General features: G+C 41.0%; 2 protein-coding genes across 3 annotated transcripts; both read left to right on the top strand.

Annotated features, from left to right (window-relative positions):
• The first annotated feature begins 5,157 nt into the window (after nt 1-5,157).
• LOC137279058 (uncharacterized) lies at nt 5,158-6,471 on the top strand. Its single transcript, XM_067811537.1, has one exon. The coding sequence runs from the start codon at nt 5,161-5,163 to the stop codon at nt 6,469-6,471; it is 1,311 nt and encodes a 436-aa protein (XP_067667638.1). The 5' UTR covers nt 5,158-5,160.
• A 1,037-nt stretch (nt 6,472-7,508) lies between these two features.
• On the top strand, nt 7,509-17,008 carry LOC137278496 (transcription termination factor 3, mitochondrial-like). Of its 2 annotated transcripts, none has more exons than XM_067810853.1 (5): nt 7,509-7,600; nt 8,122-9,023; nt 13,333-13,400; nt 14,286-14,376; nt 15,095-17,008. In XM_067810853.1, the coding sequence occupies exons 2-5, from the start codon at nt 8,135-8,137 to the stop codon at nt 15,370-15,372; spliced, it is 1,326 nt and encodes a 441-aa protein (XP_067666954.1). In that variant the 5' UTR covers nt 7,509-7,600; nt 8,122-8,134; the 3' UTR covers nt 15,373-17,008. The 2 variants fall into 2 exon arrangements, with proteins under 2 accessions (XP_067666954.1, XP_067666952.1); XM_067810851.1 differs by having other exon boundaries at nt 7,509-7,686.
• Nucleotide 17,009: the final 1 nt, after the last annotated feature.

Here is a 17,009-nt window from a genome sequence, read left to right as displayed (position 1 = left end):
AAAATAATCTACATACATACAACTGTATTGCCAACCAGTATTAAAGTTAAGTTATAGTACATAACTGGTAAACCATTCATATAATCATATAGCCAAAAACAATAGTTGACCAATTGACTGCTGCACCACTGCACTTGCCCTGTCCTTTGCACATTAATACTTACTGTCTTCGTATATCTCTCATATCTAACTGGACAGTATGTGTTAGTGGTTGATATGTTGGGTTTGTACTCGGATCAGTATATTCAGTGATATTTAGGTCAGTCGAACTTAGTTTCTAATTGAAGTCACATATAGTTATTTTGTCCAGTAGTGACTTAGTTTGCAGGAGTCAACTTTTGGGTTTGGAAATCGCCGCTTCCAGTCTGCTGTTCTCAAGTTGATGTTTGAAGACAACTTATTTCATTCCAGGCATGATGCAGAACATTACTAACTTGTTTTTTCTTTCAGCTTCTTGACTTGCTGATGGGCGTTTACACATGACTCCCTTCTTTAGAACGCTTTAGTGTTCGCTTTAGTGTCGCTTTAGTGTTAGTGTTTAGTTAGTTGGTTACCAGTAGTAGTTGTTATTGAATTCCATCAGTAACATTGGTGCGTTGCTTACATCCAGTACATTATTACCACAGGCAATTCTACTCTGTGGATGTTATATTTCTCTGAAGGCACTCATTTGGATTAACATTTGGCTTTTGGTTTAGTAACTGTGGGTTACTTTGGGTAGTTACCTCTTTCCCTCTTTCTGAAGGCATTATTCACCAATAATATCGCTACTCTGCCTATCATAACTATGGAGTTCACTCAAGAAGAACTCAAGAATATGCTCACCATATTTGAGAAGATGGGAATGTCACCAAAGACTGATAGTACGGAAGACTTCAAGACTTGGCTCGGTGACATGTCCAAACAAGAAGGTCCATTGCAGGGGCCGGATGTCAAACCACCCCCTCCATCAGCATCGGCCAAGGCAGAACAGACTCCAACTGCTTCTTTTCACTATTTCCCGAAGATACCCTTCTTCAGTGGAGAAGTAGGTAAAGACACTCCCTATGACTTATGGCGCTTTGAAGTTGATTGCCTACTCCAGTCAAAGACCTATCCACATGATGTCATTCTGCAGGCTATTAGGAAATCTTTGAAAGGAGAAGCTGCTCTCATAGCCATGAAACTCGGACGAAATGCTACGGTTGAAACCCTGTTAACCAAGATGAAGAGTGCCTTTGGGACCTTAAGAAGGAGAGCTACTCTTCTGTCTGAGTTCTACAGTTGTTCTCAAAGGGATGATGAAGACGTCACTGCGTGGGGTTGTAGGCTTGAGAATATGTTATACCAGATAACAGAGCACCGGTCTATCCCAGAGGATGAACAGGACGAGATGCTGAGGACTCGCATGTGGGATGGACTCAAGCCAGGACTGAAGAGTGTAGCTGCTCACAAGTTTGATGCCATCACCAACTTTGATGATCTACGACTTTGTTTGAGGGAAACAGAATTTGACTTGAGGAGAGACAAGTCCGTAGTACCTGTGAAGAAGCAGTCAGCCTCAGCTAAGATGGTCAATACCTTGAATCCATCTGGTGTTGCTGCAACAAAGGAGGAAGTTACAGATCTTAAAGCCATGATGGAGGAGATCCGGAGGGAGGTATCTGAATTGAAGGAACAGAGTCAGGTTCAGGCACAAGTAAATCAACAGCAAATACACAATCCACCCAGTGCCCAAAGAGTTTCCAATAAATACCACAAATACCTGGGAAATGCGTCAAAGTCTAACGTTGAAGATGCTTATCCCAGACACCCTCTGTCAGCAAAGGACAAATACTTCACCCCTCCATCTGCATTTGGATCTTCTAGATCATTTACAGGGGATCAACAACAGCCGAGACAAGATGTCACTGACGTACCTGGGTCGTTATCCGGCCTATCTTCAAACAGTTACCCACAAAGACATGGACCACCTAGATGTTACAGATGTGGATATCTTGGCCATATTGCGCGGGGATGTCGAGTCAGACTGGATCATCTTAGGCACCCTTTAAACTTTCCCAAGCCTATGGGGAAGGGCCACCTATAGGTTTACTTGGGAGCCCTAAGGATAAGCAGATACCCGGCAGATTGGTGGGGACAGCCAATGAAGTGGAAATTGCGATTGACAGTGTACCAGTTAGCGCTTTATTGGACACAGGAGCCACAGTATCAGTACTTTCAGAATCATTCTATCTTCAACATTTGCAACATATTCCCATAGAGCCACTGGATGATGTCTTAGATATCGAATGTGCAGGAGGAGAATCTCTCCCGTATAGAGGATTTATAGAAGTTGGTGTTACAGCTGAAGGTAGAGGAGTCGCCACAAAGGAGGAAGTACACTGCTTATTCCTGATTGTACCGGATACAAGATACAATGCTCGTGTACCGGCTTTGCTTGGAACAAACATTTTGAGATATCTACTTGATGACTGTAGGAAGTCTCACGGACAAAGGTTTTTACAGAAAGCGGATTTACACAGCCCATGGTATTTAGCCTATCGGAGTATGGTTTTGCATGACAGGAATCTCTCACGTAATGGCGGCAAGCTGGGACTAGTTAAGAGTGCAGAGGCAAGGAATGTCGTCATTCCCGCAAACAGTAATGTCGTCATTAGAGGATACATTGCAAGAGGAATCAGGTCACCGACCGTTTGTGCCCTTTTACAGCCAACTCTACACTCATATTTACCAGATGACGTAGACATAGCCCCTACTCTAATTTCATATGATGGATTACAAACAGATACAATAGAGGTTCATGTCTCCAATATTACAACCAGGACAGTTGTAGTACCACCCAGATCTCTACTTTGTGAGATACAGCCAGTCACGCTTCAAGGTCCACCACCTGGTTTGCCAGTAGACTCTACCACACTTCTCGACCAAGTGGAGATTGATAAAGAGGGACTTACATCAGATGAATTACAGGCAGGACTGGATGTCATAATGAAGTTTAAGGACATTTTCTCTAAGCACGCTGAAGATCTTGGACACTCTGATATAGTTCGTCATCGGATAGACCTTGATAATCCCATTCCTTTCAAGCAGAGACATAGGCGTATCCCTCCAGCCATGTATGATGAAGTTCGGACACATCTACAAGAGCTTCTATCATCAGGAGTCATACGGCCATCACATAGCCCTTGGGCTTCTAACGTTGTCTTAGCAAGGAGGAAGGACGGACGTTTAAGGATGTGTATAGATTTTCGCCAGCTAAATAATCGGACAATTAAGGACTCTTATGCTCTGCCACGCATTGAGGAATTATTGGACTGTTTGGGTGGAATGAAATATTTCTCGGTTTTGGATATGAAAAGTGGATATCACCAAGTTGAATTAGAGGAGGCACATAAACAGAGGACAGCATTCACGGTTGGCCCCCTCGGATTTTTTGAGTTCAATAGGATGCCTTTTGGATTGTCAAATGCACCAGCCACATATCAAAGGTTGATGGAGCAATGTCTAGAAGGTCTACATCTCAAGATATGTCTGATCTACCTGGATGACCTCATTATATTTTCAAAGACTTATGAAGAGCATGTTGAACGGTTGGAATTGGTCTTCCGGAGACTTGAGCAGTGTGGATTGAAGCTTGCATCTAAGAAGTGCAAATTCTTCAAACGCAAAGTCCGATATGTGGGGTATATTGTCTCAGAGGGGGGAATTGAAGCTGACCCAGAAAAGGTGGACAAAATCAAAGACTGGCCAACACCAACAACACCAGAGGATGTTCGACGGTTCCTAGGGTTTGCTGGGTACTACAGAAAATTTGTAAAGGACTTCTCAAAGATTGCCCGACCTTTGTCAGAGCTTATGCCCAAGACTGGATCCAAGAAGTCAGGTAAACAAGCCAAGGGTGTTGATTGGAATTGGGGTCTAGTTCAAAGTGAGGCTTTCCAGACACTGAAGACCAGACTTACTTCACCCCCTGTACTTGGGTACGCTGACTATTCACAGCCTTTTGAATTGCATACTGATGCGTCAACACATGGTTTAGGTGCTGTTTTGTATCAACGACAAGATGACAAGCTTCGTGTCATTGCGTATGCCAGCCGGAGTTGGAGTCCATCTGAAAGGAATTATTCAGCTCATAAACTGGAATTTCTGTGTCTCAAATGGTCTATCACTGCAAAATTCCACGATTACTTATATGGCCATCACTTTGAAGTTGTAACTGACAACAACCCACTTACATATGTCTTGACCACAGCTCGTCTGGATGCCACAGGACATCGATGGCTTGCAGCCCTTGCAAGTTACAACTTCAGCATAAGATACAGACCAGGAATAGCTAATACTGATGCAGACACACTGTCTCGTTTACCACACTGGAACAGATCAGAATCAACGGAAACCATTCCTACGGACTCGGTTAGCGCCATCTGTGGAACTATTCACACAACCAACCTGGTGGAGAGTTTGTCTCTATCAGCTTTCATAGTTGGAGATGATGAAGTGACAGAAGACAGATGTGACCTGAATGCAAGGGACTGGAGAAGATTGCAGGCGAAGGACCCTGCCTTAGTTGAGATCATTCAATATCTCACAAAAAGGACGAAACCAGATCGATCTCGCTACATTGGGGACAAGGAGATGACTACATTGCTGAAGAATTACCATCACTTCAGGCTGAAGAGAGGCGTGTTATACAGAGTAATCTGTATTGATGGAGCTTATCAGGAGCAACTGGTCCTCCCATCTAAATGTCGACAAGCAGCTCTGCTTAGTCTACATGACAACATTGGTCACCCAGGCAGAGACAGGACAATTTCCCTCCTGAGAGACAGGTTTTACTGGCCAGGGATGACAAGGGACGTTGAACTCCATCTGCAGAACTGTCCAAGGTGCCTGCGTCGAAAGACAGTTACTACAAGTCGTGCTCCACTCGTAAACATTCAAACCTCACAGCCTTTAGAGCTAGTGTGTATGGATTATCTCAGTTTGGAGCCTTCCAGAGGTGGACAAGAACATGTTCTTGTAATTACGGACCATTTCACACGCTATGCTCAAGCATACCCAACCAAGAATATGACAGCAAAGACCACAGCTGAGATATTCTTCAATAACTTTGTAGTCCACTATGGGCTACCAAAGAGGATTCACTCAGACCAAGGTGCCAATTTCGTTGGGAAACTGATGACCGAACTATGCCATTTGTTGAGAATTGACAAGTCACGTACCACCCCTTATCATCCTATGGGGAATGGGATGTGTGAACGATTTAACCGCACTCTTTGTAACATGCTCGGTACCTTGGATCCAGACAGCAAGAAGAATTGGAAGGCACATGTTGGACCGTTAGTCCATGCTTACAACTGTACTCGCCATGAGACAACATCACTATCTCCATTCTTTTTGATGTTTGGGAGACATCCTCGCTTGCCAGTCGATCTCGCTTTCGGACTTGATATCGAGCCATCAAAGTCTATGTCAAGGTTGGATTATACCAGATCTCTTCGAGAGCGTCTCAAACATGCCTATGATGTAGCTTCCGCATCGGCTAAGAAGGCCCAGTCAAAACAGAAGACCTATTATGATCATACAGCCAGAGCTGCCATATTAGAGATAGGAGACCGTGTACTGGTGAAGATTGTTGCTTATGACGGGAGACATAAGTTGGCGGATAGATGGGAATCAGATGTTTATGTCGTTTTGGATCAACCTACTCCTTCCATCCCAGTGTTTGTTGTTGGTAAGGAAAACGGAGATGGGAAGAAGAAGACTCTACATCGGAATCTGTTGTTGCCAGTTGGGTCGCTTCCAGGACAGGAAGTACCAGTTCAAAAGCTGAGGAAGTGCGGTAAAGCTTCGCCTGCATCTAAAACAGATCCACTAATGGCGAAGTCCAAACCAGTCCCAAAGCCACGGAAACAGAGTAAACCTTCACTTAAACCTCAGCCAGCTCCCGTTGCATCTGATGATGGAGAAGATAGAGATGGAGATGAGGAGTTAGTCAGGATCTGTGAACATACTGTGGATACGTCAGTGTTTGCTGGCAATACAGCAGACAGGCCAACTGAAGATGAAGTAGAACGGGAACTAGAATCGGGAGACAATATCGTTGTCACAGAAGAAGTTGATGATATTGACCATGTCTCACGTAGACAGAATCCATCTCAAGAAGAAGCTGCTGATGCTGATCATGATGCCCATGGACAGACACAATTTCAAGATCATCCTATGACTGCTGCAGATACAGAGGAGGGACAGCAAGCTGCAGCACCCCAGAGGCAGACTCCTGCTCCCCTACCGCGGCGATCTACACGGGCTAGGACACAGCCAAAGTGGATGTCAGGAGGAGAATTTGCTCTCTCGGCAGTAGCTCAACCCGAATGGCTTGTGCGAGCTAATTATCTTAGTTCACTCCTAGCCCAGGGTGTATTTGGCAGCCAACAGCACAGAGCATCAGATGCTATTTTGGATCTCATCACCGGTAAAGACAAATGACGAGGACGTCATTTCTTTGTGGGGGGGAAGTGTGTGGCCGATATTTGATATTGTATTTTTACAATTATGTACATATTAGTTTTAACTCATTTAGCAATTTTATGAATGTTTGTATACTAACAGTTTATTGCAATTGCAGAGATATTACTTCACATTTGTATAGTTATTCACAATTGTATAACAATCACTTTGCATTACAGGTATAACATTTTGAAACAGACTATACTCAGTATTGTCAGTCAGAAACATATCTATTAATAGCCATGAGGTCAGTGCTATCCTAGTTTCATTAAGGGTGGTTAGGTAGGGTCATTACATTATTATGTGCCCTTAATTGATCCAATCTGATTGGATCATTCAAACTCTTGTCCTCTTTCACTAACCCAAGTGTTCACTCCACTCTCTTTGCCTGCACTGACAAGACATTTATAGCGTGCTGGATAATACCATCTTAGAACACCACCAAAGATTATACGTGCGATTGACTGACTTGGCGGCTTGACAGGGCTGCACTGTGTACCCTAGTGCCATACACCGGGGTGACGTTATTAGAACGGAATAAATATTCTCACACCCGTAACCAGTGTCCTGGAGTCATTATAATCCACGCACAAACCCGGTTACAGTAATGTATTATTGTGACTGATAAAAAGTGACCTTCTCATGATTACGTGACTACTTCGTTATGTCCTCTTTGGGGAGCAGTTTTGAAGTTGTTATCCATGAAGTGTGTTCAATATTGTACTTTCCAACTTCAAAACCGCCACCCACTGCCTTTGACAAGCCCGTTCAATAGTTGCCTGCACAAAGTGGCTTACCGTACACATCCAGGTTAACTTTATTGAACGAACGTTATGGACGTAGATGATCGTGCCGTCTTTTCAAAGGCAGTGGATGGGGCGTCAGTCCATTTTTAAGGAGTTTACTAACACTCACATGTGTCCTTGGATATTTTTAATGTGACATGCGTTAACGTGTTATGTGGAAAGCCCCGACTTTCTTCTATTATATTGTGGTGTGCATGATGTGAAGTCATTAGAGTGATCTCCCTTCGCATGTTCAGCCATGTGGGCATGTTTTGGGTGATCAGATCAAATTGTTCAGTTGCTTCACAGTTTATGTTACAATGGTACGAATTTGTAAATATTCACTATATGTTGTATTTAACGTGTTCAAGACAAGACACTTCGTCACAACTTTGAAGTCTTAAATTTGGTACGTTTCACTTATGGAGTTTTTTTACACAGCAGCCGCATTTTCCACATACTGTTTGCATGATCTGTTTATGTTTACTTTACGATCCCTAATTGCTGTTTTGTGGTATAAAAAGACATGGTCGATGCAGATGTTTAATGTGTATGCACACTATACCCAAATTACAGGGCTAGATTCAACTATTGCAGCCAAAATATATATCTACCCTAAAATGTTTCAGCTCAACAGATACAAGGACAGTTGTAAGACTTAAAAAATATGTACACATATAAACACAATTGTTATCTGAAACAAATTTTGTTGTAGTTTTCAGGGCAAACGGTCAATGTTAATATAGTGTTTTCCATTTAGCAATCTGTTGTTACTGTAGTTCATTGTAAATATCATGTTAAATAAAATATTATGTTAATTAATATCTTGTATCAATATTTCCAGATCAGCTGAGATCATGGCATTCATGGCAGCAACAAGAGCTGTCCTACACAATGTGCATCACCTTCACATTGAAGTAAGAACGCTTCGACTGGTCTGCAGAAGGATCACATTACATGGATTTAGCAGTTCTCAAGTACGCTGCCTTGTATCGGTGAAGAATGGTGACATCAGCAGTCTACATGACTCCAGGAACTCAGACAGGACAATTACTCATGGTCAATCGACCACTTCTCTGGAAACACCTGACATTCAGGTGGAAGAAACTGAAGCTGATTCCCCAAAGTCTATGGTATATGCTAATACAGGTCATCTTCTGCACAAAAGATTTGTAAAAGACAATTCAAATTCCCCAAATCTTGAGCAAGCATCAGCTGTGGGGATGGACTGTGATTCAGATGATGAAATAGAGTCATCTTGGATGTTGGAAGAAGAGAATAATAGTTTAGAATTATCTGGTGCAAACTCTGATATAATCAATTCAAATCAGATTTCAAAGCATGTGGTAGAACCACAATACCATTTATCGGCTTATGTGAATGAATCAGAAACACTATCACAGCTTGTGAAACTGGGAGTTGATCTGACTCAGTTACAGAGAGTTAAGGGGGCAGCCAATATGATCATTAAGCTGGATTTTGAGACACAGATTAAACCACATCTGCTATTTTTGCATGATGTAGGTGTGCCAGATTCAGACCTAGGAAATTACATTTCTAAGAACCCTAAGATCTTTAGTGAAGATTTAGAGGACTTGAGAGTTAGGATAAACTATATGGAGTCAAAGAAATTTTCGAAAGAGTCAATAGGCCGCATAGTATCAAAGGCTTATGTGTTCCTACTGATGCCAGTGAAGATGGTTGATGCCAAGCTTGGATACTTGCAGCAAGAGTACCGACTCACAGGTAATGAGATGAGAACCAGGTTAGCAGTGTATGAAATAAGCCAAAACCCCAGCCAGACCTCAGGGCTTCAAAATGTTACCACTGAAATGCTTTTTAGTGAAGTCACTCCAAAAGGAGGTTTTGTTGGAGAATGGGTCCAACATGTTAAGCACAAAGAAATAGAATGAATAAACCAGATACTGCAAGATGAATCCTGCATTTTCTGGTGAATAATGATTGATGTTTTTTTTTTTCTACATTCAACTAAGTGTAAATATACTAGCCACATGAAGAAACTGTGCAGGGTCAAAACATTATCCCAGTTGATAAGTACAATAACAATGTCAAAGGTACATATAAACTTTAATAGAGGGATCATGAGACCATAACAAGTCAGGAGAATTTCAATTGAAAAGTCAATCACAATGATGTCATGAGTCCACAAGCGGGACAGTTTTCAACAACCATGTCACAAGTTCAATAACGGGTATGTCCACCAGCAGTGCATCAACGACACATAGAGAAGTGTTCACGATGTTGTTTCAAAGTAACAGGACATCGGGTCCTGTAAGTTTTAGATGTCAGTCTGACCCACTGAAAATTCACAGGACCCACAGAATTAAGTTAAACAATTTAGATTTGACATTTCTTATAACTGGCATTAAAATTATTAACATGATATGATAACAAACATAAGATTTATAAACAGCAAACAAGTGTCACATGCAACAAATATCAACTTCACACAAAGACATTGTGAAGTATTCAGTCAGACACTGGGACTGGCGGGTTGGTGATATCTATCTGACCACTGGCGAATCTGCCAAATTTGTCAGAGGGTCAGACGCTATTTGTGAACACTGATAGATCCTATCAAACGTGCAGGGAAGGCTTGTGGGATGTCACGCCAGATGCTCTCAAGTTGTGTTGCAAGGTCAAGGACGTTATCTGGTGGATGAGGAAGATGGCGTAGACATTCCCAACTCGTCCCAAACATGCCCTATCAGGGAGAGGCCGCCATATAGCTGGAATATTGCTGAGTGCGGCATAAAACTAAACTCACCCACTCACGTATCAGGGGGAGATGTGGTGAATTTGTAGGCCAAGGCAGTAAGTCAGCATTGTGGTGGTGCAAGAAATCCATAGCGACACTTGCCGTATGAGGTCAGCCATTGTCCTGTTGGAATGTTGACCCAGGGCCATGGCGTTGCAGAAAAGGAATTGCCACAGGTAAAAAAATCTGATCCCTGTAGCCCACACCAGCCAAGTTGCCCTGAACAATCACCATTTGAGTTCTTTGGCGTGCTGTTATGCCACCCCAAATCATCACGGAACCACCACCAAAGCGATTCCTCTCCAAGACACAGGCCTGTGCATAACATTCTCCCGTGTCTATAGACTCGTTGACGTCCATCACTATGGGAAATGTCAAACATGAACTCATCTGTAAAAACAACATTTCTCCACCAAAATAAGGTCTGCGGACATGATTTTGGCACCACATTCGGCGAACTTGTCGATAACATTGTGTCAGGATAGGTCGTTCGATGGGACGTTGTGGTCCAATCTTGTGATGACTTAAAGGGGCACTGATGCGGAGCAATTTCCGTGGACTGGTGTAAACTTTTGTTATTGTTTTTCTCCCGTGAGTACCCGGATGATATCCCAGAATTCGTGACTGGTTCGTGACCTCTGCTGCGCATTCCGTAAGCGCAATTGATAGTTTAATTATAGACAGATCAACTTAGGTGAAGTCATTTTTACTTCATAACAAATGTATTATGAAAACAAATGAAACACTTTGAAGGTTAATCATCTGCCAGTGGTAGAAATGGTAAAAAACTATTAGGACGGAAAAATAACGAAGCCAATGTACGTCTCTATATTTTGTTTCATAACCCTAATTAGTTTATTGTCATATTTGTATGATTCTGAAAATTCATAAAAGACCACACGATCTGCTTATACTCATAGTAAATTTCTAACATAACAGCAACATTTATACATTGTGTAGATTGCCAATGTGGATCCTATTTCACACACATACGCGATCTAGTGTGTGTTTTCTGTCATACAGATTCTGCTGAATGCTACAACAAATAAATTAAAACAAAATGCAAATAATGAATGTAAAACAGACTAATTTTATAGCAACAATGTCAGGCTACTACCTTGTTCAGGAATGTATCCATCAATATCCACGTAAAAGAAATCGTATTCCATTCATCTGCAGCTGGTAAATAATCCTGCTCTATGTCGCGTGTCTTACAACTGTCTAGTTTGCGAAAAAGTAACACATAGTTTCACCTCTTTCGTTGGTGAAAACCAGATAAACCTCTCATTGGTCTCCCAAGATAGCACACCTGGCAAACTAATTGTATGATGTCCACTATTCTAAGTAATTTAGTTAACCAATAATGAGCAATCAATCAACGCAAGGGTGGTTAATTCTTTGAAGGGAGGATGTTGTTTTTGTACTCACTCTTTACGACATTCAGTGTGTTATCGATTAATCCTTTGATCGATGTTTGTTTTTTGTAACTCAGCTGATAAACCCTCTTCCTTCACTTACATGCACATATTACATAACATACAATACATTTGCCATTAGAGACCTTAATTTATAATGTTGAGTATTTACTCCAACCAGGAGAAATGCCAAATGGGAATCTTTGTTGAGTAACCGAAGTGCTGTTACTACTAATTATACCTGTTATAAATTCATTAATTGACCATCCAGAGAATGATGACAAATAACACGTGTAGGTTTACACCATCAAACGCGAGTTACAGCAAGGAAGATGTAATCTCTGTGTCGCATGCAGCCTGAAAACACTTATGGGCCGAAACTGTTTTGAGGATACCAACAGAATTTCGTTACATAAGGAATACACACAGGCATTTGCTGTGTACTTGGGTAAATAGGTGAAATAAGGGTTTTTTTTCGTAAGAAAATTTTCAGATTTCTCTGCCAAAGGCAAAGTCATTGTTTTTTGTTTACGAATTCAAATAAATCAACTGTGTGTTTTTATTATCATAAATAATAAACCATTGTAGCTACCATAGCTACCAAAATTTACGTATGATATTTGCTATCACAGCTGAACCAACACTCAAAACTACCTATATATATAAAGCTTTGCAATCTTCCGTACTGAAACAAATGGCTTGCTACGTGCCTGTAGACAACATGATTAAATATCGAGGTTAAAAACACAGAAATAGGATCAAATTGGATCAGTAACTATACCATCCAAGCATCCGAAAAGAACTACACTGCTGGGATATTTGGTTACGATCAGACAAGGAATACCATGGATATTTTTAAACAAATGGCATATGATGGGTATCCGGCCTCCTGACTGTTTAGGTGAAGAATGTCTGCTAATATGGACAGGAGCCCAGTTCCTTTGTCCGTCACGGTCGAAGGAGTGGGCGCTGACCAATTTGCGGTTTGGTTTCGTAATTCGACCGTTGGCGAGAAACATTATTTGCTCCGCATCAGTGCCCCTTTAAACGTTGTTGACCTGTGTTGGGGTGAATAGTGTCTCATGAGTGGAGAAATAAAATTCCGGTGGCAGTGGAAATGTGCACCACTTGACGCTTAGAGATTCCCCCACGGACCATCCCAGTGGCCTTATGATGTGCATATGTTAGCCTTAGCATGCTATGCATGTCAATAGCTGTTCAAGTTTTTGAACGATTGCAAGGGCAGGGGTTAAGCTTTACAAAGTGACAGTGTTGTGTGTCATTCATTTGCTCTCATTTGCACATGCAACAACGTATTGCACATCTCAAGGGCAAAACCACTGATGTCACGGAACATGCATGTTCAATACATGTCACTACATGTGTGTTTTTACACAGATTTGATAAATTTAGATTTTGAATTTTTGTACGCACAGTTTTTTTATGTGCCTAGTATAGTTGGAAGTGTTCTTGGCTATACAGCTTATTTATATTAATGCATACTGTTTGGCTGACTGAACACGAAGAAATTTCTGGATTACATTTTCTTTACATTCTTGGTTGACTGTCCCCATTTTTTATGTGGTTCCTGTATCGATGTCTGATGAGGGAAGATTATGCACAATGTTGTAACTTAATGTAAGTTTGATATTAAGGTACAAAGATAATTATCATAATGTTGAAGTATATACAGACTATGTTATATGCAGCCTACAAAAATCATATGTTTCCTAAAATATATTTGCATTGCTCATGACTGACAATATATTCAGCCTGATGAAATCCTGGGAACAGCAATGTGCATGTTGGAATATTCTACAGTGGGATAGTGTTAGAAATCTGATCCTGCTGTATGTTCCAGGGAATGAAGTGAGGGCTGTGGTAACAAGACTACCTAAGCTGGCCACATGGAATTTACAGAAACTCAAGGCAAGTTATTGTGAGGAACATCAGTGACCATGGCGATATCCTCTGAAATATTTTGTTGTCCGAAGACACTATCACAGCAATCTGAAGTACTACAGGAGCTGCATTATCTGTCCTAAGTGCCCTCTAAAGCAGTTTCTTTGCAAATCAAAAGAACAATAATCACTGATACTGCCTTGAATAAGATGTAAAATATTGTGAGGATCAATCAAACTGAGAACTTAAATCAAGGTTTTTTCAAACTGTCAAGCAACTGATTCCCATTAAAATATTTTGACTTTTTAAGAAACTGTTTCCTGTACAGCTGCCATATTGAATTTTAAAGAGTTCTAATTTCCTTGTATTAGAGTGACAGTTGCACACTTGAGTGGGCTGTTTTTCCTTTGTGATGATGTATATCATATGAAACCAGGGATAAATGTTCTTTAGCGAAGGTAACCTGGACAAAATGACAGCACATGTACCTCATTAGACAAAACCAATGAATTATCACTACTTGTTTAGCCCATGGTGAATTGAAGTCACTAAAGATGGATAAAAGTATAGTTTTCTAAAGGCAATACCGAAACATCTTTCTGAGTGCAATGTGGCAAACGTGAAATTAAAAGAAAATTAAGAAATTGAAAGTTTATCCAAGTATACATACTGCATACACTGAAGTAATTTTGTCCAAAATGGTGTTGCATATTTGTTGCTGAGAACGAACATGCTTGCAGAGATGACAAAGTGTCATGAAACATGTTACTGTTTGTGTCTGTAACCATGCCGTCTCATTGTAATCAGATCTTAGTGCTCACTTCTGCCAAACTAAGTTTTGTGGGAATGAAAACGAAGATCTGATTTTGATGTGTTTAGTAACCATGGTAACAACTTCCATATGTGTTGCAGGATAACAGATTCTACATCAAGGAATTCCTTGGATTTTCTGATGCAGAATTAAAGCAGATGCTTGTGAAATATCCCAAATTATTTTTGACCAGTAAGTATTGCTCAGATTTTACTCAAGTTTTGTGAAGCCATGGTTTAGAAACTGAAGTTCATTGATGTGTCTTGTTTGCTTCTGTTGTAGTTCATTCTAACATGGCAGGGTGATGAGGTTTCATATATCAGTAATAGATGGTTTGAGGAATATTAGTCCTGTGCAAATGAGAATGATGAATGATTAAATAACTTGAAATAGATATAGGTGCACAAAACGTAAGTGAGACACGTGGTCCTGATACATATTTCGAGTTATTCAATCATTCAGCATTCTAATTTGAACCCAAATGAACTGTATCATCTTCCAAGATGTCATCTTCAAAACAGAGAAAGTAGTCCACCAGTTAGTCCTTTCTGAGTTGCAGTAATCTCAGATTATTGGTTTTATGTTCAATCCCTGGGTCAAGAAGTGTGTAGGCGGGTTGTTATCTCAAACTAGGTTGTTCCTAGTCTGCTTCAGTAGGAAGGCCATCTTTTAATGATAGCATGTGTGACATGTAAGCAAGACTTTACAATCACAAGACACCTCTCCACCAAAATACATACTGTTACCTGCAAGATGTTATGATACAACTGTGACATTAAACAACATTCACACATTTCTAGGTGGCATGTTGGTTAAAGCATTGGCTTGTTACACCTAAGAGCTAGGTTTGTGTCCTGTCTAGTCTTGGTGTCACTGAATAATGTCAGATGACTCACTTCATTCATTTCAGACAAGTACGACCTGGGTAGAAAGTTTGACTACCTTTACAACACAATGGAGATGTCCCACAACAAACTGGTGGAGTGGCCGCAGGTGTTCCGCTGTCGTCTCCACATCATCCAACAGAGGCATCGGTTCCTGCTGAGTGTGGACCGTGCTCAGTATGACCCCACTAAGGAGAACTACGTATCACTGAATGCTCTTGTCAGTGGCACTGACCTAGCCTTCTGTGAAAATGTGGCCAAAGTCTCGATCTTTCAGTTCAATAACTTCTTGAAATCAATTTAGTTGATTGTGGCATCCAATGTATTATATATCCATTGTTTTGATAATCCCTAGGACACCATTGCCTCCACACCTCTGACATCAGTTTGACAGGAAAAAATACATCAAACAACCTTGCAGTGAATTAAACAAGCAAAAAATTGGTTTGTCGTTGAACACCACACACAGCAATAGTCTCCTTGTATGGCATTGGTCTGTCAGACAATCGAGTCTGGGCCAGACAACCAGTGATCAACAGTCATCAGTCTTTGTAACTGTGATGCAGTTTATGTGTTGCATAGGTCCAGTGTATTTTCATGATAGAATGGTTGATCGAGGACAACATTGATATATGGAGAAAGAACACAAGAAGCTGACATAGCATAGAGAGTCTGGATATTACTGGAACAAGCCTTCAGTTATCCAGACAGTGTTGATGGAGATCATTACAGTGCCAGTAGTAACATCTTGACAAAGATACTTGTGGTCCTGTCGTCATGTTGTAATAAACCCAACTGTGCAGACAATGACGATATTTGAAATGTTTTGCGTGATAAGTAGGTATGACACGGTACACCAGTGCATCATTGTCAAGCTTTGCACAATACAATACACAATTCATTTGATTTTATATTGATTTGGTTTGGTATTTTTACATATATCGATTACTATTTTGATTACATATGTCTGTTGTCTTTTTCACACAAAACAGCAAACATGACTTGTTGAGAGTGAGTGGCTGATGGGAAGTCAATGCTTTCTCTGTTAGTCTCTAACTATAACCGAAAAGACTTGAATTGGTTTAAAGTGCACTCTGTCCAACTCAGGCTGCTGAGTAAACTTGCGGTCCCGACGTAGTCCTTCTTTATGGCAAATTTCTGTGTAAGTCAGACTGCTGTCTAATTCAGACGTTTTAGCCTGTACCAAGTCAGTCCATTTTAGACAGAGTGCACTGTATTTACAGGTTTTCAGTGAACTATGGTTTCAACATCAGACAGTCTAGGTAACGGCTGCTTGTCGTGCACAAAATGTCAAAACTCGTGACACATATCGTATCGTGACCTCAGTATCGAGATATGTATTGTATGGCATGTCACCTGTATCGGTACACTCCTAGTGACCAGTAGTGAAACTGTTTTCACATATGGGCCTATCTGCCTACTGCAATTTAACACCCATAAGAGACACTTCCATGGTTTGGGTATGAATTGCAATCAGTTTTACAATATTGGTGCAGACAAGAGCTTCAGCATGTTCTGGCTTTAACTGCAGTGACAACATACTCCAGCCCCTTTATTTCTTTCACCCACGAAGGTCCATGTTAGAATATGGGCCTTCTGCAACCTGCTTGTTGTAAGAGGCAAGTAACATAATTGGGTGCTCAGACTCGTTGGTCGACACATCATTGGTTTCCAGTGATCATGCTGTTAATTACTGGATTGTCTGGTCCAGACTTGATTATTTACAGACCGCCACCATACAGTTGGAATATTGCTGAGGATGGTGGAAAACTAAACTCACTCACTTATATTTCTTTCATGAAGTCAGCTGTCTGTCTGGATCAGTACTCCACAGCTCAACCATGCATGGAAGGACTATTATATACGTGTGTATGTGTACTTATTACCATTGAACCAAATAAATAATCACTCATCAACAAG

Source organism: Haliotis asinina, chromosome 3 (assembly GCF_037392515.1).
Source record: "Haliotis asinina isolate JCU_RB_2024 chromosome 3, JCU_Hal_asi_v2, whole genome shotgun sequence".
NCBI lineage: Eukaryota > Metazoa > Mollusca > Gastropoda > Lepetellida > Haliotidae > Haliotis > Haliotis asinina.
The sequence above is the reverse complement of the archived record's forward strand: the minus strand, read 5'-3'. Positions and strand labels throughout refer to the sequence as shown.

Coding starts and splice junctions, on each gene's coding strand:
- LOC137278496 (XM_067810853.1), top strand. CDS start 8,135: ATGGCATTCATGGCAGCAACAAGAGCTGTCCTACACAATGTGCATCAC. Junction 9,024..13,332: donor GCAAGAGTACCGACTCACAG/GTAATGAGATGA, acceptor TGTATGTTCCAG/GGAATGAAGTGAGGGCTGTG. Junction 14,377..15,094: donor TCCCAAATTATTTTTGACCA/GTAAGTATTGCT, acceptor CATTCATTTCAG/ACAAGTACGACCTGGGTAGA.
- LOC137279058 (XM_067811537.1), top strand. CDS start 5,161: ATGACCGAACTATGCCATTTGTTGAGAATTGACAAGTCACGTACCACC.